Genomic DNA, 26,838 nt, shown 5'->3' on the forward strand with positions numbered 1-26,838 from the left:
TATTACCTGAAAGCTGAATCATTATGCAGAACCCTGTTGTCCACTAAAGAATCCACATGCACTGTAAGTGAAATCAGCTTCTCATTTTTTTTTAAAACTTCACAGTTCCCATTTTTTGCAATCCACTTCCAACTGATTCCAGTTTCTGTTTCTGCTTCTAGACTGTACAACACATCTGTTGTTCGTTAATTTTTCCGTCAAAGCTGGTGGAGAAATAGCCTATAACTTACTTTCGATGTATATTTCGCGAGTGAAGTTCGTCGAAAGGTGGTTAAGTCGCTTTGCTGTCTGAGTGGTTTCCTATGGATCAACATCTTTTTGCAGCAAACCACATTAAAAAAATTTTCTTTGCTTCCTGTTTAGCAGATGATTGCATGTACCTTTGCTAACCTGATGCATTAACATGATGTAGTTTTCATTGCTTAACGGACAGTTAGGTAAAAGTGCTGCAAAGAGTGAAAATTATGTTTGAAAAGTTAAATGATGTTTGCCACGCCTTTTTTTTTCCTTTTTGGCGAGAGGCGACTTTTATTGGCACGAGCGAAATAGTGTTTGCAGGATGGCGAAAACACGAAAATGCAATCTCTCATTCTCATCTTTCTCCAGCCATTAACGAAAGCGAAATATTCAATGATTTTTTTTTTAAAGAGTGAAGAATAATAACTGGGATATTGCTTTATGGAGCTTGATACTTTTTCTCTGCAAGGCTGTAGCATTACTCTAAAGCCATCAAATAACAGATTCATCAACAATATAGCACTTTGCTGTTCGCATGCTTATGGTTGAAACAAGTGTCAGCAAACGCATACACTTTGTCAAAACTCGTGATGGCTTTACGACCCTGACCTCTTCCACACCATATCCTGGCTATGTCTTGTCCAATGAAAGGAAGGACTTACGTCTCCAACGGTCTTTGAATGCAACAGGATTCAGACTGCTGTGGGTTGTTCCTGTTTTTAGGAAAATAGACTTCTTTTTGCTTTTCTAAAACTTTGATGAATATTTGTGAAAGAAACTCTACAGACCCTACATCTTTCCTCCTTCATTATATAGGCAACCTGCTTTACAGCGGTTGACAGTTGTGTCCTTCACAAAGAAATGCTATTATTTTTGCATAGATTAAATTTTATCGTTTTTATCCGTGTTTAACTTCATTACTTTTTGTTGGTAATTCAGGTACATTTCCAGAATCAAAGAAACAAAAAGTAGTTAAATAATAGCAACTGTGGAAACAGTTACTGAAGTCACGTATGCCCGTCCTTCTGGTTCTGTCACGACTTTTACAGTTGCTGTCTCGCAATAATGAGAGGAGGAACAGGAAATACCGCCATTGCTAACCGTTATCAAGAGACTTGGACTGGGTTGTTTGAGCTCCTGAACGCCCATGTGTTTGCATTGATGTGTGGATCTTTGGCGGCGGAATAATTGTAGGTACTTTCATCAGCGCTAACACAGACCTAATTTCTCTTTGCCAAAGGCGCGTTCTAATCAATCAATACAAGGTCCCACTTATTGCTGCTCTGCATTGGAGTTTATCTGTTCGGGGATCTTTGGTAAGTCAAGAGTCTCGTGCAATGCCAACGAGAATAATTAGGAACTAGAAAAAATGAAACAACTGTAAGGGTCTAAGTACAAAACTGTGCGATAGAGAACTGAATGATTGTTTAATATTCTAACAATTGAAACGGAAGTGCTGGACTTTGACCGATAGTGGCGTAGCTGACGGTTAAAAAAATGTGATTTTGTTAATCAAAATTAAAAAGTGAATTGAAATTGTCGATTTGTTGAAGCTCATAGGTGTTGTCAGACCGGTGGGGTATTTTTTTTTTGTTTTGTTTGTTATTCGAACTGTTGAAACTCTGTCATTGATGTTACATTGTCTTAGTGATTTTGCTAATAGATGTTAATTAATACGATTATGTTGATCATTATGTTAACAAATCAGATAATAAAATAAAGGACGGAAAACCCACGCGCGCGTGCGCACACACACACAATTCTCGCCGAGTAACGTTAGCGGCGTGCGATGCAGCAGGAGCCGTTTCCTAGTAACGTGGAGCTGCGACCGATTTCGGAGACCTGGTCTGGAAGCGCACCTTGTATTTAGTGTTTGCTTTTCTTGCCGAGCGAGCGAGCTCAATCCCCGAGCCTTGCGCACACAAATTCTCTCCAGCAAAAGGTCGCTTTCTGTCGGGCCACCAGCCCCCTGGTCTGCCCTACCTTGTGCCGTGATGGATGGCAGCTGCACTCTGCATCTTTTCGCCTGCCTTGGCTGCTGGAAGAGCGGGGCTGCGGTGCACTTCTCCTGCCTCCTGCGACATTCTCCTCGCGAGGTGCTCGGCTGCGCCGCATTTCTCAGCCTCCGCTTGCTTGCTTTACCTACGTCAGGTGAAGTGAGGAATAGGAGGCTCTGGAGCGTTGGGGGAACCCTTCAGGCTGTTTCCTGCGCACAGCTACCGCTATCCCCTCCAGCTGAGCTTGAAGTTGAAGATATGGTTGCATTCTCTCTTTCCTTCCCCCCTCACCCCACTACCGCCTGTTGACTTCAGCGGTGTAGATGTTACCTATATCCTTCGCGGGGGAAGTTTTCATTGAAATGTTTTTCTCCTAGTTCTTTGGGTAGTAAAGTCTTTGCACTGTGTTTAATTACATATTGAGTTTTAAATAAAATTAACTTCCAGACGCTGGCACTGACTTTTTTCTCGAAGTACGTCAGAGCGCAGGTGATTAGAGAACATCACATCCAATTTTTATCGGAATCGTAAATCCAGACGACTTTTTTTGGCTGGTGGGCGAAATTTATCGCCCATGAAATCCCAAAATACTTCAGACGCATTTCTGGCAAATCCATGTAAAGTCCCACTATCATGCGTGGTTGTCACTGACCAAACTAAAAAGCTGTTTTGGGGGCAGATAATGCCGCATGTGGCGAGGCACTTTCAGCTTTTCTGAGTGTCTCAAGTGTATATTGAATTCTTCACGCCCTTTGATGCTAACTACATTCAGCGAGCCAGTCTATATCCAGTGTATTTAAACAAGATTGTTTCAGTTGTCAAGTGTTGAATGCAACAGTGTTAACACATCATTTGTCCGCGCACGAGGAAACTGAAACTGCAGGTTTATGAATAATGAGATGTGTTTTGTAGAAAATTGAGGCAGAGACTGACAGGATGTTATTATGTCGAATAAACACTTCGTCAGAATACTTGGGACAGGCACTGGGAATTTCCTCTTCATTACAAAAAAAGGCAGTGGAAGGACTAAAATTGGGAGTAGACAGGACAAGAAAAGTAAAATAAGAGAGTAAGGTAAGAAAATATGTCAGAAGCATTTCTCTTGAATCTCCAGTCACGCCGCACGCACCGGGATGCACGAGCAAGATGCTGCACGTGCACGCGCTGGAGGAGCTCGGAAACAGCAAAGCACGCGGTAATTGGTGCCAGTTTGCTGGGCCGATGTTCTTCCCACTAGCAATACAAAACCTAGAGCACCTGCATACATGCTTCTACGTCTGTAACATCTCCCTCATCCCTGCAGTCCTCAAACTCTGTTTGTGGGGAGATACTGCAAATCCAAGTAATGTTCGTCTTTCACGCAGACATCCTTTTGCAGTAGATGGAGACGGCCTTCTGCATTGCAGAAGCTTTTATTTTTTTATTATTTTTTTTGTTGTTGGCAGAAGCCGTTTAAGCGATACCAGCCATACATTTACATATTTCCGATTAGGTAACAGCGTTTCAGGTTTTAGTGTGACATGTTTGTCTTCGTGGAAGGTTGTCAGTAGGCAAGTTTTGCGGACGACAGTAAAGATGTTGCTGTATGATTTAGGTTGTTGTAGGCTCGCGGATTTCACAAGTCGAAGACGTGGAAAGTGCAGACAAAGTTGGGGAAGAAGAACTGGTAATGCAGATTGATGAAACAAAGACCTAGTTCTTTAACACTAACCCCTTTAGAATTAATAGATTTTTTTTTCTTATCTGTAATTGCAATTATGAGGTGTTATTGACCAGCTTTATCATACTAAGTAGTGCTTTCTGGTAGCCACGATTTGATGGTTAAATATAAACTATCGTGACCTTGCAGAATATGTGTGATCACTAGAAAGTATTTTTGTCCTCACGTTTACAGTTTACATGCAGTCAGAGACTAAGGCCAGTCACGTGAATTCTGGGAGTAATGGCGGCCGTTGACCCAACAGGTGCTTGTATTAGTAGAAGTTACATTAGGAAGACTCAAATTGAAGACTGGTTCCTTTATTTGTCTTGTGTTCCGCATTGTGAAATGCCGTGACACAGTAATATAAACATAAAATTAAGATGTTTTAAATATACCAGTAATTCTTTAAAGAATGTGTTGCCCAAACCTTATTCTACGATATTCAGGGAAGAGGTGTTGCGTAGTCAGAGAACGTGTGAGTGAATATGTATGACATCAATATTGACATGCCTGGTGATGCTAAAAGAAAGCAGTCGTCTGGGCAGGAAAAGACCCAACTCGGCCATGTTTATTTTTGAGTTGCTCAGCCTGATCGGGTAGTGAGCTCAGAGTCCCGTCTGTAGTGGAGAAGTCTTGGCCAGACTTGATCGTCATTCTGCCATACAGGTAACATTTCAGTTACCTATTGCAAAACCTTTGAGGTGAGTCGGTGTGTCATTGGGTCTCGTGAGTTTTGTTGTTAAGGTCGGCGGTAGGAATTTGTATTTATCGTTATACCTATTGTTGCATGAAGGAAAGAGACATCAATTTGATCTTCTGTACTTGTGAAAACACATCGCCATCGATTGTGAATGGGGTGTTTGAACTTTTTTTCAGGAGAACTAAGGATTTATAAATGATATTGGAAAGAACAAATAAATTTTTTCTTGCATTTAATTTTTATAATTTTATTAAAAGGCTTTTTTCAGGGTTAGTTTGTGCTCGTGTATGCCCCTCCGAACATGACTAGAAGTGTGCTTGCAACAATGGTGCTTTTACAAAGAGACCTGTGTATTTGTCTTGCAAACAACACAGACTGATGACGGTTGCATGGAAAAATATATAATGTGCTGTTTTTATGTATAGGCTTTGAAAACAACCTAGTGAATACTGGAAACATGATTATTTCAGGAGAGATGCTTTTCTGGAAATGACCAATCGTGTATGTTCGCCTATGCTAAATATGAACTAGTGGCTAGTTTAAAGTACTTTATTCATGAAATCGATTGGGTTGGACAAATACTCAGATTCTCTTTTCTCTCTCTCTCTGTGTGTGTATTGATTGGCCCGCGCACGTGTGCTTGCAAGTATGGACAGGTGTTAATGTGTGTATATATGTGCCTGCACATATTCATACGTGTTGTTAACATTTACATCAATCTCGATAGACTAGTAGGACGGCGAAACCATGGAATACGACAGATTGAACAGTTAGTCTTATGTTCTTGTAAGACGTGGCAGCAGATGCTCTTTCTGCAAGAAACAATAATATATATCTAATCTGTCTAGCTCACACTTTTTGCCTTCTCTTTTCTACCTTTTCTGTTTTTTTGGGGTTTTTTTTTTTTGCAAACGACTTCTCTTCCAAAGTAAAGATGTCAGACTTTGCAAAACGTTAAAAGTATCTATAATGCAAAAGTGTGAAATAATCAAAATACATTAATTTTAACATGTGTACACCATTTTATGTACTGACATTTTTTTAAAGCGGGTTGATTTATTTCAAAGTTTAGGTGCTCGTTTACGTTTGTGTATTGGCTTGTTCACAAGTTTCGAAACAACCAAGATACTTGCTTGCGGCTTAGAAAGGAAGAGCATCGTCTTAGGAAGATCCTGAGGCAGGGAATTTTGAAATTCCCCAAAGTCGATAAGTACAGCAACGAGAAGCTCTTAAAGAATTGGTCTATGTACTAATACGCAGCTGGTGTAGAAACAGGCCTCTTGGACTATTTTTAGTTTGAAAGTGGAAGGGTTTTAAGCGAGAATTTCAATTGCATTTAATTCTCAAGTGCGATAGTAGACAGGACAGATCATGCACGAAGGGGCGCTTGAGGTCTTAATCTGAAGGAAGTATTTTCTCTGTTCAGGAACTGCGGTGTTTTCGCGAAAGGAACCAGTTAGCAATTAGAAAGATGTGAAATTAGAAGGGTTTTTACCAGTTAAATATAAAATGCTTTAAGTATTTCTCAGAATCTTTGCGACGGCATAGGCCATTGCTATTCCTATAATTTTTTTTTTTTTTTAACTCACGGAATTTCTTGGCCACAAAATAAAAATTCAGAGACTAGCTTCTTCAATAAAATTAGAGAAAGTAAATTGTGTTACGTGAAGGAAACTAAGCTGGTAAATTTATCAAGTTTGTTTTTAAAGACATGAGCTAAATAAAGCAAATCGAAAAACTGTGCTTAAAAATTAAATCATTGTTTAAATCTTTTTTGGGATTTTTTTGGTGATGTAATGTTTGCCAGAGGCTAAAACAAATCTGCTTTAGAGAAACAAGAACAGATATTTTTGGTGTGACTCCTACAGTATTTAGAGCGAACTTTAAAAATAATATGCTGTTAAACTAAAGACAATTCTTTGTACTCCAGACTCAGTATACTAGTGTGAGAGAGTAAGTGATATTACATTTTTATATTTTTTATATTTTCTGCAAAATGTGACACATTGGTCGTTATCATTTTTACCCGATTTCATGTCCTGCGGGTAATTCTTCTCGACATTATGGCGCTTGATTGTAAGTTTTATCGCTATCGATACTGCAGTTGTCTCCGACGAATTATGCGAAAAACAGTTCTTTTAGTGCTTTGTAAAAAGCTGAGTTCACATTTTGTAGAGAAATAAAGGTCCTGAACGAAGTGGTAATAACTAGCATAAAAAGGAAAGACCCTTTGCTTGGAGGAGATGGAAAAAGAACGCAAGACTAAAAAGGAAAATTGTGTTTGCGCGCGGCGAGTGTGTGTGTGAGAGAGAGCAACAAGTAACTTTAAAAAAATCACTCGTATCACTGTGCATGTCCATTATGTGTAATGAAATCATTTTGTCTTGGTTGACACAACCTAGTCAGTCGGAGAAGGCGGCAACTGATACAACAGTTCCCGAGACAGTAGCCGAGTGTCTCAGTGCACCTTAACATCTCCTTCATTTTTTATGTCTTTTCGTTATCAGGCATAAATTTCGAAAAAAAAAAGTGTTTCAGATTTCTGTGAGGCACTTCATCTTAAAAGAAAGTAATTTGCAGATTGTCTAGTACATTTCCTTTGTTCTTAATTTTGCTTTTGTTTTTGGTAATGCTTTTTGCTAGTTTTTTAAAAAAAATTTGTTATAGAAGTTTTGTCGGCTGTCGTTACTGCCTCACTTTTTACCGGTCTTCGTTGTAATCTAAGTTTATTTTTTCTGTTGTTTTTGTAAGTCGTTTGAAACAGTGGTTTGCAGAAGGAAATTAATTAGTTTTTAAAGCCTTAAATTAAAAGAGGTTAGAATCGCACTCACATTCACTGTGGTCTTGTTAGAATTTGTCTGTATAATATATTATTTGTATTGTTAGTTTAGTCCTTGTTACTCTTCGAGGAGCATAGGGTCGCATACTCATAATTTGAATTGTACGGAACTAGAAATAATGTGGCACGATCTTTGTACTTGTGAGCGCCATGCCATAGGAAAAAATGTTAAGCTCGCGGTGACAGGTGTCTGTGAATAGAACTGGATGGATACAAACTACACATGAGAATACAGCAGGCTTAGATTTTTTAAAAAAAAGGCTTTGCAGTTTTTTTAGTCGTTGCTGTCCGGTTCTGCGCTTCATCTAGTTTGAGTTTCAAACAGCGTAAGAGGGACAACTTCTGGGGCACCTTTTTCTGTCGTCCGCACTACTGTACATTTTTTTAAATCTTCTGGATTATGTAAAAAAAAAATTGCGACGATTTTCCTTTTTTTTCTGCAGCTCCTTGCGTGATAGGTACCTCGATCTTTTTGATTAGGCGCATTCTCTCAACAAACTTTGTTTAGAAAGTGCTTCAAAAAACAGGGAAAGGAATTTGAAGAAAAGTCTGTTCGCAAATCCTTTTATTTTTATCTCGATTTCTTTTGACCACATTCAGTTTCACTTTTCCGCCCTTGCGGTAACATTCTTTTTATTCGATAGTGTTTTGCACATGTTGCGTTCAGCGTTGGCAAGCCGACCAACGTCCCGGTCCATTGCAATCCATATCTTTTCATGGGTGACACTGTTACAAGTTCTTTCTAGTCTCTCATTGTTGCAAATGGCTCCCTTTGAATCGCTACTTTTTTTCAAAATTCTTTTTTGAAATGACATTGAAGAGGCGGGAAGATTGGCAACGTGAAGTGCCTCGGTTTTCAAACTTTTCCAGTCGAGTAGCACTTTCGAAAATTTGAATTGACCGAGTACGACCTCCCCAACCCTACCCCCTACGTATATATATAATAGTCTGAGACTTAGTCTTAGGTTCGCCTGTATTTAGTAAATGATTTAGTCAGTAGTTAATTGTTAATATGATTAGTTTAGTTTATTGCTTGTTGCTCCTTTGAGGAGCATAGGGCCGCAACAACAGCTAATATGATAATTTCTATATATTTGTGCTCGCGTACCACCCATCACACCGTCGCATATCACAGTTTGTAAACCGGGGGTGTAGTGGATACGAAGGCTGGAGCCGTAAAGATGGGTTGACTGTCATTATGTAAGATTGACGGAGCTCAGGACTATTTTGCTTCTGGTCTGCTACAGTACGAACACTTTTCTTCTTGAACCTGACCACAGCAGTCCAACTCCAACGCAGGCCGGATGTTTGCAGAGGTTCAAATGCATGTGTAGCAATGAGATCGAGAAGGGGGAAGGGGGTGATGGTTCAAATTCACTCGTCAGCCGGCCACAACATAAAGGCACCTTTGAGTTTGTACTCTGTCTCCTCCTCCCCACCACCATCACCACCACACCCAGCCCATCTTTACCGGCGGGAAGCAATTTCATCCAACGTGATTGTGTGCACTGCGCACATTGTGCCCGAGGCGCTCGTCTGGAGCCCGTGTAGTGACGTCAGTCCATGTTTAAAGTTACACGTGGGGGCATCCGAGGACTCAGCATTCACCACATAGCTGGCGGGGTCAGGCTGCGCGCGCTCCGGGGCTCATCGCGGGCGATGGTGGGACGCGCGCGCTCGCGTAAAGCCATCTTTTTGTGGCCAGAAGTGGCGCTGGCTTCTGAGTGGTGTCTGTTGTGTAAACACCATACTCTCTCCCCTGGCCTCAGCGCCGGTCGCTGATACGCAGTGCACGAAGTATGCGGGCGGCAGACGGACCCAAGTGCGTGCTGAAAAAAGGTAGGTCGACTCTGCTGAACGAAATGCAATGGTCGTGGTGTGTGCGACTTAAAAAAAAAAAAAATACCCTGGCGTCTGAAAACGGGCCGAAAAGTAAACACCGCTTTGCAGAAGTATGGCTACCAGGGACATGTCTGTTACTGCCTGCTTAGAACTCAGTAGTGTAATATGCCAGCACTCTGTTGAGATTGCATGTGCTTTTTAGTCGGGTGTTGGTTCCAGGTTGTGTAGGGCATTTGGGCAGTAATAATAAAAACGCCACTTTATTTCTCGATCCCCTTCCCCCTTCTCTCTCTTGCTCGCTTGCTCTTGGTCGCGCAGAGAGAGAGATGGAACAGGCAGGTAAGCAGGAGCAGATATAAAACAGTTGATGTGTTCGTAAGATGCTCTACTGATAGCGCAGACACCCTGGCCTAAACGCACTGATGTAGCCTCAGGCGTAGAATAGAAACGCTTGTCTGGCCAACGGCTCTCGTGCTGTCACGTGGATGATGACGCCAGCGTCCTGATGCGTCAGTCAGAATGTCAGCTGCCTAATCAACAGATAGAGCCTGGAGCTCGGGCTCTAATGATCAGCGCCCGCGCCCGCATACACGGCTAGCACTGGCTTTGCACGTGACGCCGTGACACGCTGTCAGGATGACGATGAAGCCGAAGTAGGCCAAGGGTCAGGGTCATTTGGCGATGTACTGGTTACGCTCCTGAAAGTTTCTAGGGAACTGAAGACACGGCCAAGGATGCTACTGCATTCCACTTACGTCATGTGATATCTGAGCCTTGTTTGTCGTGAGTAATTGTTCAGGCATGAGTCAGTGGGTGATGATAGCAGATATCAACGAGCTACAGAAGGGGAGAAATCATGTGACAGGTACGTCCACCTGAACGTCACTAGGTTGACAGTTATCCCCGAGAAGTCCTTTCGTCGTGGCTCTTGGAAAAGTGTGATGACCGGTGGAGCCGAAGGAAAGTTTGAAGTGAAGAGTCGAGAGCACCAACACTGAAAACAGTTGCACATCGTCGGCTTTGCATTGTTCACGTGTGGAAACCTCGGCAGGACTAAATGAGGCACGAAAGGTGTTGAATCCTTTGTTTTCTAGCGGCGAAATAAGTTATCATACTGTTGCTGAGAGTAGGTACCGCCGCCTCTACAGTCTCTCGCACTATCAGTGCCAACCCTTTGCAGAACTCTTGGGGTTTTAGTTCAAGGCAAAGGCATTTAAGAAGTCGGTTATTTTTATTAGTACACAAACACAGGACATGTGAATCAGTAATACGTTGGGAGCGATAACAATAGTCAGTAATCTGTATATTATAGACTAAGGTCATTGACATATCTAAGTTGTGCCATCCGCCCCACATAGTTGAAGCCACAGGAAGTTGCAGTTCACAGTGCTCAGATTTTGCTTCAGATCGACAAAGATCCATTTCGCACCTCCATGGTTACAGTCGGCTGTGACGAAGAGGAGACAGTGATGCTGTACAAAGACCTACGATCCATTGAGAATTTTGCTTGGCCAGGCCAAGGAGTCATTATTTTATTGCAACTTTCCATCTTGAAGATGAACAATGGATTGAATCATGTGAAAAGTGGAATGTTTCACGTGTTTCCGGAATTCTTAATCGACACAATGTCTGGGTTAGTGTAATAAAGTGGTAGCTTACGAAGACATTTACGAAAAACAAAAATTACAGTGGGGAAAAGCCAGTCCTGGTGCAGCAATGTCGAGTGGCCAGGAACTGACAAAGACAACAGAACGAGGCCAGTGCACGTTACCCGATGTGATGTCACCAGAGAAGCAAGTCCCAGTTGCACATCGCCGGTGCAAAGGCCTGCGGTGGCCAGAGCATCATTAGCGGGCACTTGCCGCGTAGACACGGAGATGCCGTGACAAATCGCGAGAACGATCCCGATTTGTCTGTGCGCATTGCTGGCAGACATTTGTCAGCCTGGATTATTATCAGTCATTTGAAGAAACTCGAACACGGAAAGCACAACCGATCGATGCCAATGTCTTGGGCTGCGCCAGACTCTTTGCGGTTTTGAGAGGAAGCCGTTGAAAGGAAGGTATTGTTATGTGCTTGTATTGCTGCACGTCAGTGCTTTATGGCAGTCATTGCAGTGAGGTACGAGCTAGCAGCAGCATGCAGGGTGTGGGCTTCATTACATTTCATTTCTGTGATATTTTTTTTCAGCCTGACGTTTTAGAAACCCTTGTCTCGGTTATTTTCATCATTTAGCAACGGTCATCTTGATGTTCATTTTCTTTAGCCATCACCGCCATTATTATTGCTGTATTCTTGTCACAAATTCTTGCATTTTTACTTCTGCTGTAGTGTTTCTGCCAAACCTTCACCTCCCTGGGACCGGTTTTAGTCAAGGTTTCTTATATATATAAAATGCAAGGAGTTGTCAGCGATTCTGTTACAATTGATGACGGCCCTCACCATGATAAAATATATTTACGATTTTTCGCTCAGTAGCAGAGAGAAGTACACACCAGTGTACATTTTTTCTTGGGGAGGGGGTATACGGTTTAGACATTTATGTATTATAAAGATAGAAACAATCACCTTTCACGTCCGGTTAAATTATAAAATGTCTTCCACTAGGAGACCTCTGAATTAAATTCTTTAAAGTTTTCAGACGCCCGACGCCAAATCGTTTTCGTTTTCAGATTCCATTGTTTGCTTTACGTGATTAGAAGCTATTGTTATGTGATTTGCGACCTTTTCTGTGCGATGGAAAGGATTGAGAATAAACTTAATTGGAGGGTACGAGAGGAGGGTGATGTTTCATTCAGATTCCATGGCACCATGCTTACTCTCAAAGACTGTCCTATGCCGTCGCCGTTTTGGAGTGAGTGGGGCTTGAAAATGGTGTATCACCTGTCTAAAACGAGATGGACGGGATTTTTATTTTCAAACATTTCAGCTTTACAGTCTGAAACGATTCTGAAAAGCGCCTTCTGTTCCAAGTAATACCGTTTGCCCTGGCAGTGCATGACTTGTTGAGAATATAGTTTCTTTGAATGTTACCTGCTGCTGACATCGGAAACTGACGAAAAGTAGTCAGTAGTTGAAAATTTCTCCCTTCTCGTCTTTTTTGGTCATCCTCTTTTCGATCCTTGTAGCTACTGCCTTAGAGTTCACTTTTTGCCTATATGCCAAGCAGATGTGCAACTGATTAATAACTGTCGTCAAAATATTGTTCTCACATTTATCCGGAAGGAGACTAAAGTGTACTTTTACCTGCAGTTCGGGGAAAAAAACCCAAACAAACAGAAAAAACCCCAGAAGGAATTTATATACGGTATGAAACGATAAGAGGTCCTGCTTCTTGTCCTGTGGCTGTAAAACGTGCAGTCGCCATGTCAGAAAGTGACGATAGTCCTAGTCTTATCGTTGGATTTGTATTTTAAAAATATATTTTTCAAAATTCAACCTCCTTTTAAAAATACTCTTATGTATACGATATAATGCAATGACGGGATGAAAATTCACACAATATTTTTGTAAACGAAAATTCGGCACACAAATTGGTTAAATCAGAAAGTGGAAGGAGAAGCTGCACAACGGAGAGAGACCTATACTTTTAAGCTTTATATTAGTGCCTCAATTAGTGTCCGAATCCACTTGAATGAAACGTTCTTTACTTATACTGAGAACATTTTTGTTGGCGAGTCATTCGGCGTTTTAAGAGAACTAGACGTCAGGGCACGTGAGAGAGAGAGAATGGAGTGCACAGATTAGACTGAGACTTTCTCTCGAGATAATTTGAGACTAATCGAGAGACATTAATACATCGATTCTTAATCCCTTTGTTGAAAGTGGATAAGGGCTTCGATGCAGACTCGTGTTGTTTCGGAACATTTGCGTTTCCCTAACGACAGTAAGATTGTAGTCAAGAGAACGGGAAGTTGCCGTTGGGTTTTGCTCAACGTGAACAGTGAGTCTGGAATGAAATCATTGGACGCTCAGTCATATCATCGTCTTAAAATCTCTGTTACTAGCGAGTGAGGCAGTGAAGCTGTCGGAAATTGCATTCTTTGATAACAGCTCAGCTGGATCTTCGCGAAGATTGCCTAGGTTTTTTTTTTCTAATTTGCACTTACTGTGAGTTTTTGCTTGAAAAATGGCTGAGATCGATCCGGAAGATGAAGGACAATAAAGTCGTTTTTAGGATGGAAAAGAAGAAAATTCCTTATTAAGTATCAGTATTAAAAACCATACTGAACGATTCGAGTTTCTTTACAGATACCAGCAGATATATATCTGCTTGTAAAGTACTCGTTTCACACCTTTAATTAACACGAGGCACAAAATCCACCTGGAGCGCAGGAAAGTGGTGTCCCCCTAGTCCAGTATTATTTGCGAGACGCTCAATAATATTATGTCGGATAATATCCACTTTCCGTTCTCCTCAGTAAAGTAATAGTTTACGAGACAAAAGACATATTATTTTGAGAGGCTTCAAGCCATTAAACTAAATGTATGAAATATTTCTGAAATGTTCCTTGAGTGACCTTAACATCTTAATAAGCAGATGAGGTAAACAGACTCATCAACTGCCGAGTGATTTTGCTTTGGCCAAATGCTGAGAGAGATGTTATAACTGATTAGATACATGCACAAAGTTTCTTACAGACTGGGTCATATATCAGTAGCCCACCTACTATAGTGCGCTCGGACAAGGTGAGCTACTTTCAAGTGGTCCACCCTATAGCTTTTCTTCGGGAATGAAAATATGTATCGTGTGATCGTGTGGTCGGAGTGTTATGTATAATATATTCTACATGTTGCTTTTATATGACTGTAAAACATCATGCATAATTCATTTCTTATTTTATTGGCAACACTGGATTTATAATATTTTAAAATCAAGCTTATTCAATGCAGTAATCGACACGCATGTTTTCAGTGTAATGAAATAGATGCTCGTGTGATAAGTCCACTGCTAAAGATTCTCTCCTTCTCTAACGATATCTTTTGTCAGTGAGTGGAAAAAACTACAATAAAACTTTATTAATCCACAACGGCAATTCCAGATATATATATATAGATAAATACTTGTACACACACAAGTTGAAATAGTGTCTATGATGTCAAAATCTTAAAGAAAATGCTTTAAATTAAAAACCAGTAATGCATCTTACAGTGGATAACATCACATTTGCAGTAATATGCTTGGGAGCAAAATTCACAAACTAAATATAGTCTACGAACTTCGCGTGTAAGAAAGGAGTGCTGAAAAGAACAAAAAAATGTGTGTGCTCGTTCACACACTCCATTGATTTTATTGACTCTGCCTTTGGGTTCATTTCAAATGGAAGGTGAAGCGTGGAAAGAGACAGAAAAACACGTAAAAAGGAGTAAACTGTATTAGACTTCCCATCAGCCCACAGGACAAACGCGAGATATCCACTAACCAGAGGGAGGTGGAAGAATGAGACGGGTCAGCGAGCAAACAGAAACCCCACGGTATTAAAAACCTCGGGTTTTACATAAACCACACAAACACACAAACACACACTTCATATTCTTCTACACGCATTACTTCATTTGACACCTCGATGCATTGTGCCGATTGTGCGCGACTGAGTTTGGGTCAGTATAGATATTTCAAGAAGCAAGAAACATACCCAGTCGTTGGGAAAGAATTCAGTAACAACGCAGCAATGCTCCTACATTTTCGTTTTCTGAAGTGTGAAATTTTCTAAGTTTCGTTTATAAGATGCACTTCCCTAATTAGCCATGCTATCATAAAGCACAGGCTATTGACTTGTTCATCGGGTTGACGCCAGTCTCGATCCTTGTCCACGACGGCTTCTGAACTAGTTAGTCGCGGCGGTTTTATTAATTTTCTCAGTACACAGTGCTCAGATGAAAACCGCTTTTCTCTTCGCGATTCTGAATTCGAGGCGTTAATTAGTGATACGGAAAGAGTCAGCTGGATGCTGTAAATTAGTGATACAAATAGAGCAAGATGCGGTTGCGTTCGGCTTTGGTCTTTAACGAGAGCGTTGTGACCACAGAATATTAAGGTCATACTTCCGGTTGTGTCGCATCCCTCCCAGTCCTTTTTCATTTGGATGGTCTCTAACACTTTTAACTCCCTCTTGTGTTCATGGCGATTTGAAAGGTGCCATAGCTGTCTGAAGCCTCCACCTAGGGACTTCATGTATCAAAGAGCTCTGGGTTATATGGCGACCTCCAAAGACTACGCTCACATCATTGGTTTCTCTGCGGTTCCTAGCTGTCTGTGGAATATCTAGATTTTCGTTACCTGTCTACGACCTCTGTGTTGTCAAAATAGTATGTGTTTTTGTAATAGCTGTAATTTTGTTTGTTAGTATACTTTGAGGTCTTTTATTAACGGTCAAAATCAAGGAAACCTAAAGAAATGTCATGGATATTTCGGTTACGATCGAAAAGTTTAGTTATTTGGAACTCGGATTCTGAACTTCTTTTAAAGCAAGTTTTCTATTTTTCTGTTCTCTCATACGCATTGTCACTGTTCTTTTCCTAACTAAAAGGTCCCCCCCCTTCACGGCAGTGATGTGTTCACACATGTCAGTTCAACATAAATCTCAATACATTCTTAGATTTTTGTATTATTATTATTATTGACATGTTTATGGTTGTCATACCATATTACATATTTTCGCAGTACAATTGCCCTCCCTCGAAAGGTGGATTAAAGATTTAGTGGAGCTGAATTTTATCTAATGAGTGAATAATGCTCACTGCTCAGTGCGAGATACCATTTAACAAAGTCTTGGTGAATCCCTTCCGTTCTCAAGATACACGCCTACAACATCATCATGCACGGAATTAGAGAAAAATCATGACTTCAACTTTGTACATGCATACAATATTACATTAACATTACAAGCATTACTGGGTGATGGATGAACTTTACTTGCTATTGACGTGACTGCTTCAGAACTTTGTCCTTATTTTTATTGGGTTTCTCTTGTCTCTTGACAGGCTCGGGCGCGATGGAGAACAAGCGGTCCCGCCTACGCATATCGGAGTTGAACCCTCACCTGTTGTGTGCTTTATGCGGCGGATACCTGATTGACGCTACGACAATCGTTGAATGCTTACATTCGTGTGAGTATGAGTTGACTTCAGTGTAGATAGAATGTCGTCAGTTTAACAGTCTGTCATGTTTAATCTCTACCATCTTACCCTACCTCCAACAAAATTGTTATAAATCCTTGAGTAATCTTCGTTTGCATCCACACGCGCAGGCGCGTGACAATGTGTAGGTGTGCTCATGTTTACGCATCTGAACACCTGTCTGTGAGTAGAGTAAGTGGTTGTGAGTGTAACGTATGTGTGTAACAGTATGCGTGCTTTCTGCAGTATGAAAAGTTCAGTAGTTTGAAGTTTATGCTGCTACATCTAATGATTGTATTACCCACACACACACACAAACTAGAGGAGCGAGAAAGTTGGCAACGTATCGGATAAGGCACGGTTTGGGGGTGAACTCAGTACAAAAGCCGCTGAGGTCCCATCAGTCCATTCAGCCAGTGAAGTTTTTCTTTCCCGGCGAGGAAAGGGGTGCGTAACATATCCCATCAGTCATTTTTAACCTACTTTTCCACACCCCTACCCCTTCCACACAGAGACTCGTTACCTGTGTCCGTAGCTCTACCTCCGCAATCTTAGCTGCACTGGTTTTAGTCAGCCTACCTGTGTTTTCATGTCTCCTTCTCACTTTCTCACGTTCTTTCGCAAAACCCATATGTCATTTCCGCTCTGACGAGCTCGGTATGGGCGAGAGGACTAGAGAGCCACACACAAGCTCTTTTACACAGGTCTCGCCCTAAATGGTGTGGGTGGGGTAGTAGCACCGCTATCCGTGCAGAACTCTAGCTCTTTCTGGGTGACATATTTATCTCGCCGCTCTTTGCTGTCGTACGTCTTGATTTTTTTTTTTTTATTTTTTGTCCTTTCCACGGCTGACAAACGCAGAACTTATGCACATTATTTTCTGCATGCTTTTTTTCCCCCCGAGACTACATCCGGCTTAAGCATGTGCGAGGGAGAACAGCGAGAGAGAAGAATGTGGGTGGGACACGAATATTTGAGATAACCAGGTGTAATAAAGCGTGCATTTAATTAAAAGCAGATATGTGACAGAAAAGAAGAACCGACTCTTGCATCCTGGTACCTGTTTGTGTTTGAGACGGCTGCTTAGCGTCAGGTCTCAAAGGTTTGCAGTCTTAAAAAAAATAATCCACTGAGTCCAATGGAGATGATTTCAGTCTTCACGACCCTATCCTTAGCGGCAGGTTGAGATGGACATCACATCCCTGTGTCAAAGAAACGAAAACTTGTGCTAATTATAAGCTTTCACGCTAAACTTTAGCCACAAACGTTGTAAGTTATATTCGTTTTTAGATGGAGACCAACTTTTCTAACTGCTTGGTTATAACAGCAGCAGAATTCATTGATACCTTAAAGGTCTATTCCTGCTCCCCCCGTCTAATTGGGTAAAGTTCTATGAACCATGATGTTTCCCCAAATCTGGGTGAACAACCCCACTCCACCCGCCCTTCCGTTTGCGAGATACGCGCCTACAAACATCACCATCAGCGGAAAGAGGTCAGCACAGAGGTCAGGATTGTACGTAGATATATTTACATTGTGAAAACATTAGCCGTGAGAGCTGCGACCATTTGTTAATTAGGCGAATCTGTGTACAAAGTTGGCTTCACGATTTTGGCCTCTTTCTATGCATGGGACTGGCTTTAGGTGTGTATTTCTAGAATGCAGTTTGTAAATTAGTATGTTGCTCTGAGCTTTACACAATCATTAGGATAGAACATGTACCCACTAGCCATTTAGCCTCTGTGGTTGGAGTACAAAGATTAAAGAGAAAGTTAGCTTCTCTAAGTCAGCGTGGTTGGGGAAGACTCTGTTCGTTTTTTTTTCTTTGTTAAATGATATTGATGAAATGACGCCAGAGAGTAGTACACGAGCCAAATCACCTTGTTGAAGATGTCTTTTTAAAAGTGTCTTATCTCCAGTCGTGTTTTTGGTAATGCAAGACAAAAGTTAAAAGTGGTCGTTGCTGTTTTATGGAAGGAGTGCTGAAGTCAGCAAGATGCATGGCGTATAAGACTTGATTTTTTGTTGTTAGCTAACATTAAAAAAAAATCAAGTTCCCTGTCATTTCTCAGCTCCTGGACTTTGTTCACCTGAGATGGAAGGGCATTCACATTGTTGTGTCATCTTTATTAAAATCTTTATATCTTTAGTTAATGTAAACTACTTTTTACAACTTTGTTCGAGTATTACGGACCTTTCAGGATGCCGCTTTTTTTTTTTTCATTCTGTTCCTTTGGTCTTCTCACATTTCTGCTACCCCCCGCATTGGTAAATTTGGAACTGGCGATTCCTTGACCATGGCACGCGAAAGCCGTCTGCAGCCTCTTACGGAAAAGTGATCTCATGAGGTCAAGCTTAACTGTATATGCAGTATATATACAGTCGCATCTGTGGCGAATGGACTCAGGGACTCTGTTCTTGTTTTCTTGCACTACTTGTTTTGAGATTGAACTCGCGTGCCCGTTTTGCAGCAAAGTGGGGTGGAAGAGAGGCTCTGACACCCTGGAATGAGAGGCCCTGATTACAAACACCTTCCAAAGCCCAGATCACAGAAAAGCGACAGTTTAGTTCCACTTCCACATGACAACTGAAAACATTTTTTTTTCGCATCCGTTTTAATTTCGCCACGGTATAAAGCAGCATTCATTAACAGAAGGTCTCAATCAGATGCATAGATAAGACAGGAATGAGGTCACACCTGAAAGATGCTCGCGCGCACATACACATTGTTGTGTTGTGGGACAGGTTGTACTCCTGTAGTCATTGCTGACATAGTGACGTTGTGAGGCTGCTGGCGGATGCTTTTGCGTGACAAGTCACCTGTTTAGCGAAGTGCGTGTGGGAGCACGAGGGGATTTGAGAGTGGCATCCAGTGTAAACACGGCCTATCACTTCTCACGTAGCCACAGACGGCGTGGCACAAACACGTGCGGCAAGGTCAGTGCAGAATCACTCCGGCATCCCGGCCTGTGTGCAAAGTGGCCGTTAGTGGTCTGTCTGAGTGGTCTTCCCTCTCTCTTTTGTGCACCGACAATACGGAGATAGTACTAGTGTCTGTATAGGTCTGACATCCACAGCCGAGCCTACAACATCTCCCTGTAAACTATTTGCTGAGGACTTGCCTACTTGTAACTAGTCCACCTCTTACGGTTAGTGCAGTTTCGATTTTCTCTTCTGTGTACTCTGATAGTAAGTCTACTAACTGTAAGTAGACTTTAAAAATAAAAGTGAAACTCGTGGGTGATACACTGATGGTTTTATTGGGCTGAGAATTTTCTGGAAGTGTTCTCGCTGCTTAGACATTGTGCCTCCCATGTGTTTTACTAAAGCTGGTGGATGTTCTAAAGAGCCTTCTTGAATGCGTGGGTTGCTTTTATTGGATGACTTACACTTGGCTTGTGGTCAAATCACATGAATGCATAGTTTCTCAAAAATTGTTCCATATAGGCCGTGGGCAACCGACAAGAAGCATACGTGTCTGTTCCGTCATGTACTGAACCCGTATGTGTCCTGTCTGTCCCCTAATAGACGCTCCTTACTTGTCTCAAAATTTACTTTATTAATATGATTCACTTAATATAAAGTTATGCTGCTATAAAAAAAAGGTGATAGATTTACTGAAAGCTGCGGTTGCTTTGGCTCGCAGGATCAAAGGATTTCGCTGGCCGAACGTTCCCCAACCCGCGACTAGGTCAAAGTGAGTAATTCCTTCTCGCATCAGTTAAGAGGTACCACCTGATCTGATTCGTCCTTGTGACCTGGTATGATAGTCTACAGACTCTACTCTAAGACCATCCTTCTTGGTACTTATGGTGGTCGACTCCGAGGTGGACTAAAGAAATGGACTGGTCGCTCTTGCAGGACCTGCTCACTGTCGTTCCAGACAGGCCTGAGGGGCGAACCTTGTCAGATGTTGCGTCTGTCCAGCTATTTTCCAGGACAACCACTACCTGCGGACTAGCGTAACCGTTCTTCAGCTACCAATCAAGCTGAATTGAGAATAGGTCAAGATGAATGACTAAATTTTAGTTTGTCTGACAGAGCTGTTTGTGACAAGCGGGATTACTATATTGGTTTATGGGGAATTTTTGATCAGCGGCCACAGGAAACAAACATTTGTGTATGGTGCGACTAAAAACAAATTTCACAAAATTAGACAATGGAATGGTGCGAGAATACGGATTGTTGTTAAGCTACTGTGGACCTGAAACATACATTATTTAAACAAACCACTTTACTCCTTGATTGCATCAGTTCTTTTTCTTTTTAATTTATGCATAAAAAAGAGAACATTGTCTAGCCTGACATGCCTATTTTTCAGCTAAGGGAATTATGCCAGTTTTAGTATATTAGAGCACAAGCCACTCCTTTTTCTTTTTCTGTTGTTTTGTTTTTAAAGGTTAGCATATTTTCGAACTTGCACCATCGTTTTTTTTTTCTGTTGTCGGTAGTGGGTGGCAGTGTAAAAGTTCTGCAGTTATTGATGGCAGCAGTCCCAGCCAGTATGTTAACCCTTTCTCGGCGCCATTTACAGCTTCCTGGCGAAGATCTGTTGATAAGAGAAGCCTGGTATTTTACAGCCCGAGCCCAGGATGCGTTTACGTTTGTCATTCTTTTGCGCTTGTGTACCCCGTTAAAGATCCTGCAGCGCCACTTTGGTGAGCAGTATATATCCACACCGATGACACGCTGGTGTTGCCGTCTGGTTCCAAACAGCGCTCGTCCAAAGATAAATACAGTGACTACTGTCAGCCTTTAAAGCCGTGTTTACTTTGTGTGTTAGTGTTGATATACAATAATGCAGGCCTCGCCATGCAATGCGTTGTTGGCGGATAAATAGACACAATGCTGTCAACTCATGAATTATTCTCCATATGTGGAGGATACCGAAGATTTTTTTACAATTTAGTGTCCGTGTAACTTTTCTGCCTTCTATACTTTTTTCAAAACTTTAAAATCTATAATAATAATATTTTGAAGAATATTACCAAAGCGTTGTTAACAGGACTGTCGGTAAAACCAGAGCTTTTCTGTGGTCGCCAGCAGTTCTTCCTTGTCTTCAGAACTGTTGCCTTCTATCAACTCGTTTGCACCGTTAATTTGGATCATGTGGCTTGCGCCATATCTGCTTAACAAATGGTTCAGGATGTATAAGAACTTCCCCATTGTGAACATAATGCCCTTGCACTAACACGAAAATCGAGTGTGTTGCACTTTTGTTTACTGGCTCATTTCAAATGGTTTTATTTAGTTAAGGCAAGTGAGTGGACCTCTGTGAATTTCCTTTTTTGAGTGTGAGAGAGAGTTTGAGAGGTTTAGGGAAAGAATGTTGCTCTTGTTGTTTCCCCTTATTGTCGCTACAATCACTTCTCGAGAAAGTATCATAACGGAAGAGGAGCTCACTCTCTTCTCGTTCTGTTTTCTAATTTTATCTTTCTTTGTCTAGCTTTCTCTCCGTCTGTTTAGCTGGCACTCTTTCTCTCCAGGCGTGTGTTAAAATCTTGACTCCGCTGGTATAGGTTATAATCAGTAGATGGATCGTGGTCTTGCGCACCTTGCACGGCACTGAACGCTACCGCCATAAAATTTAACTCAGGAAAGCGGCGGTTGAGGTTCTTATCACCGGGAAAATGTAGATTGTTGTGTGTAGATTATTATCCTTACGTTAAACGCAGTTACTTCCAAGAACCTATGATTTTGTATTTAATCGGAAAAGGTTTCTTTCATTTGTAGAATCAAACTGATGATAAAGTGCAAAGTCATTACTAGTTTTATAACATTCTTACTGCATCAGCTGAACCATATTAGTGATCAACTTATAATATTCTCACAGAGAAGGCATGGGGAAGTAGCTTTGTCTTACTTCTGTCAATGGTGAAAACTGCTGGTGGCATGGCTGTTTTACATTTGGTGTTTTAAATGATAGATAAGATGGGCATTGACGTCTTTGGGTGCTTCTCTATGTCTCTGCACTGCTTTACATACCTTGTATGTAGTTTTAGTGTGTTGCAATACTTAGCATAAGTGTTGTTCCTATGCATTGCTCTGTATACCAATTGTATTGTTCTTGTGTACTGCTCTGTATACCATATGTGTTGTTCCTGTGCACTGCTTTACATGCCATGTGTGTTGTTCTTGTTCACTGCTCGGTTACTTCGTGTGTAGTTCCTGTGTACTAGTTCTAGTTTCGTCGTTTTATTCAGCATAGATTCATGTCGGAGGATTACCAAAATTGAATTATGAATTGCATTGCACATACTGGCTAAGTCATGTAATTAATACACGCACACGCCTGATTGTGCGCACACATATTCTATATACAAATGAAGTTGAATAAGATCTGAAAGCTATTGATCACCTAAAGTCTTGGTACAAACATCACATGTGAGAAGAATAGACAGAAACCTGTATTAGCGGAAATTAGCAGGGATTGCAGGTACGTGAAGGAAAAGGTCAATATCACCTGGCTTGTATGAAGATGGTCTCCCTTATATTGCGACACAAACTGTTTCCACATAGTTAATACTAGGGAAAAACTAGGTTTCTGACAAACAACTTACTGTGGTGTTTCTCGCTACACCTTGTTCTTGCTTCTTGCTTGTCATTATCAGTCAGTCGTTCCATGATCAGCACCTGTGGTTGAGGGGGTATATGGGTAGACACGGCAGCTGACAGGCCCGCCACTCTGTAGAGGACCACCAGTCCTGTCTTTGATGTTCGTAAGCCAGTTCTTCTGCAAGCTCTTTAACAGTCATATCTTATTCAGGTTTGTATGGAATGCAGCCATGTATTTGAATGAGGGTACATTTTTTTTTCTCCCTTACACATTTCATCGACATTTATCTAATGCTATTTTCTCGTTTTGCATTTTCGCAAATGTTCAGTTCCCTGTAAGTTGGACTTTCTCGCTTAGATCGCCTATTAAGGTTTGCTGGTTACTAAACTAGTCAAAGGAGAACTAGAGAGCAGCATTTGACCTCGACCATCTGTAGCTTATTACTAGAAGTAGACGGGATGGGGGAGAATTTATTGCAGATTTAGCTCTGCGTTGACGCTGAACAACTCTCTTCAAGTCTGTAATGAGCCATCTACTTTGATGTTGCTTCTACAGTTGGTATAAAATATGTCAGCAAAAAACGCAAGGGTGTGCTTTGAGGATGCTTGAAAGGTTTGGCAGGGATATTTATTGTCTTGATTCTTCAAGGAAAATGCTATCGTATTCATCAGAAACCTTCCTGAAAACTATTTCACTAATGTTCAACCCTTCCTGATAAACCCTTAACAGTTTGAAGCTCGCCGAATCTTTGGACGATTGATGCATTTGTTTCTCTTAATTATACATTAACTCCATTGAAAGCTGTACTCGCAACAGAATTGGCATAACACTGACATCCACCAAATTAATCCAAGAAATTAAAAATATTTCAGTAAGTCATGAACCACAAAAAGTCCTACCTGTACGCTTTTACCTTTCGGTTGATGTGTTTAGTAAATGAGAAGGTAAGATAAGAGATTTTATAGACCCTCTTGTGTCCTTGGCATTCATACTAATATAATTATTTTCAAATTTGTGCAATCAATAAATATCCTAAATGAAAATTTAGTGAAAAAGAAGTTCTTTGCTGTAGGCTTTGTAATATAAACTGCGTCCGACTTCTTCCGGTCCAGAGCGACGCAATCGAATCGGGATTACCTGCAGTGTTCATTGTTGGTCGTCTTTATTGCTGTTGCAAACCCCGGTACTGTTATGAAGAATCTTTGGGTTCACGCCAACCAAACCCCTTTCTTGAGCATTATACAGCTTTATCACAGAGTGTACCACGGGATGGCTTGTTTGTTTGTTATGACCGAAACTGTAGACTTTTCTTAAATGAGAAACAAAAGTCAGAGCGGGACTATGGCAAAAAACATCCAAGAAATTTCTTTTCATGCTAACTGGATGCCCAGATTATATAACCGAGTGTACAATTCATTTTAAATTTAAAAATTAACTTCAAAATTGAGATGTTATAATGTTCACTGTAAACCTTTTTCATTAATATTGCGAATCCGCCCGTAAATAGCTTTCCAAGCGCCTTTCCAACAGATGACGCGAAGTTTTAAATGTTCTTTGGAAACTGCAAGAGGAGAAAGAAACCTAAGAAAAATAGCAACGAAAATTGCTAGCTTTTAAAAAAAGTGAGCTAGTAGAGCGATATTACCAAAAACTTGTGGCTGCAGTGTTAAGGCGTCTTTTGACACGGCAACAATGTGTCGCAATAAACCTATCTGTGTGCAGCACGAGGACAGCCATCATGGCCAAGTCGTACTAGTGTGGCCGCGCATTTCTTAGGTAGAGAACGCTTCATAAAAACACGAACAGTGCCCCGTGCCTTGACATTTTATAGCTTAGTTCGAACATTCATCAACGATTGTGTGAGTACGTATCTGTGGAGGAAGTGGAAGGTGGTGGTGGTAGAGACTCAAGTGTGTTATTGACTGCTAGATTACAAGTGTGAAGGTGTTTTGCCCTAATGTTTCCAAAATTTAGACAATGGGCCTGTTGAAGGGATCATCAATAAAAGACAAGCCAAAGAAAATTGCACTTTAGGAAATAGGCGATGGCGGCTTGTTGTTTAGATTAAAGTGAAGTCACGCGAAATACGAAGCCCTTTTTTTTTCGACGCGCCATAAAATATTTGCCAGTGCGCTTGTTTATCAACAGGTTTACAACTGGCTTAAAATTATTTCGTTTTCAGGCACTCATTGTAAATCCTGGGCGCTCTTCGGTGTCACCAAGGAGGCAAAGAAGGTAGAGTGGGAAAGGTTGGTCGGGTGAAGTGGGGGGACTGGAGTGGTAGGGGGGAGGACTTTTAGCTGCTCGGCTATTGATCTGATAAAGATGTCAGCAGATGACCCAGACAAAGTATAGTAAGTTGCTTGCATTATCTGACAGACGGCATGGAACTGTCCGCGTTCAGGTGCAAGCTGTACACGTGAAATGCATTTTGTCTGGGGTAGATCGCTATCGGCCATTACCTAATTATACCGAGCTCTTGGTTCTCGCTCTGCCGCTCGCCTAGGGTGATGACTTTCTCGTCTGCATCACAGCTGTCTTAGTTAGCTCACTGCCTCTAGAGCTGTTCTTTTAGGGTTTTTCAACCCCTGGTAAAAATTTCAATGCATAGAGTTAGTATTAGATTGGTGCTTTTTAACAAACAAAAAAAAAACATCAAACAAAAAAATCGTGAGTCATTGGTTGACCGTTTGCTCTCTCTGAGGGCGGTCTATTTGCTCAATGGTAAAGTGTGCCTCTCGCTAATGCAATAAGGATCGTGGGTTGTTGCTGTCAAAATTTCGCTCCCAGCGCATGTAGTGTTTTGCATGTAGCACCTGTTTACAAGACTGGATATCTCACCGTGATATTATAGCCTTAGCGGCAGAGTTGGCGTAAAACGCTCGCAGCTCTTCTCATTCTTCTCTCTCGCACTTTGCGTGTGTCTGTGTGCGCGCGTGCCCGCGCTTGTATGTGTGTCGATTTTTTTATCGTCTCCCTCACCCCTTTCCAAGGGATGGTTTAGCCGTGGGGATACTTCGTTTGCAATCTAACCTTTCTATCAGTTTTGTCTTTTGTATTGTTCGTTTCTGTGTGGTTGTAGAAGATTTTTTTTTTTTTTTTTTTTTTTGCTACGATGTTTATCTTTCATTTTGTCGTCCTTTTCTTTCTTTCTTTCTCTTTTTCCTTTCTTTTGCTTGCTCGTCAGCAGAAACGGATTTAAGTTGGGGCTTTGTAGATGTAGCAGGCAAGCGTGCCTAATGCTGAATCCCAGCTGAGAGCTGCAAAAGTATTTTGTTTTTGAGCACTGCACGCTCGGGTTCCCCCAGCTGTCACGTGATGTGGGCGAGGCAGCGGTAATTGAGCGTGCTGATGTATTACTCGGCGCGTGCCAAGGAAAGCAGCAGCGCGGGATGTGGTTTTTCCAACCTCTGACCCGAGTTCTCGATAATACAGCGACATACAAAAGCCTTCATCTAATATGGGTGCAAATGCATGCACTTCACGGGTGACCGGCCTCACCTTCTATAACCCGTTTTTAGGTTGGTATCAGAATATGTATCAGTATACAGTCGGACCTCCATAAGTCGACCTTCCCTAAGTCGAAAACCTCCCTATATCGAATTAACTGTTAGTTCCCGGCCAAATGCCTGCGCCTATTATTTTCCCTAACTCGAAAACTCCGTAAGTCGAATTTTTTTCGGGTCCCTTTGAGTTCGACTTATCGAGGTCCGACTGAAGTTCTTAATTACTTGATTGTGTAATATTATTTTGGTAGCAATTTCTCTCCAGTCCTGAACATTAATGATAATGATGGCCACGACAGCGACAGGACGAACGGTACCGAGGCAATTTCTCGTGTTTTTC

At 41.5% G+C, this 26,838-nt stretch overlaps 1 protein-coding gene and 1 long non-coding RNA gene across 4 annotated transcripts in view; one reads left to right on the forward strand and one right to left on the reverse strand.

Moving 5' to 3' along the window:
* LOC112563782 (mucin-5AC-like) overlaps positions 1–26,838 on the forward strand; it is an 82,199-nt gene that overhangs the window by 24,124 nt on the left and 31,237 nt on the right. Inside the window, exons 1-2 of one of the 3 annotated variants that reach the window (XM_025238108.1) lie at positions 8,610–9,314; positions 16,302–16,427. In XM_025238108.1, the coding sequence (XP_025093893.1) occupies positions 9,275–9,314; positions 16,302–16,427 (166 nt within the window). In that variant the 5' untranslated portion in view covers positions 8,610–9,274. Of the gene's footprint in view, positions 1–8,609; positions 9,315–10,934; positions 11,380–16,301; positions 16,428–26,838 lie in introns of those variants that run through there. The other 2 variants (XM_025238110.1, XM_025238109.1) reach the window with 2 other exon arrangements.
* LOC112563783 overlaps positions 16,434–26,838 on the reverse strand; it is a 77,310-nt gene continuing 66,905 nt past the window's right edge. The window contains exon 5 of the long non-coding RNA XR_003099125.1: positions 16,434–17,638. This is a non-coding gene — a long non-coding RNA (uncharacterized LOC112563783). The remainder of the gene's footprint in view (positions 17,639–26,838) is intronic.

This window comes from Pomacea canaliculata, linkage group LG5 (assembly GCF_003073045.1).
Source record: "Pomacea canaliculata isolate SZHN2017 linkage group LG5, ASM307304v1, whole genome shotgun sequence".
NCBI classification, from domain to species: Eukaryota; Metazoa; Mollusca; class Gastropoda; order Architaenioglossa; family Ampullariidae; genus Pomacea; species Pomacea canaliculata.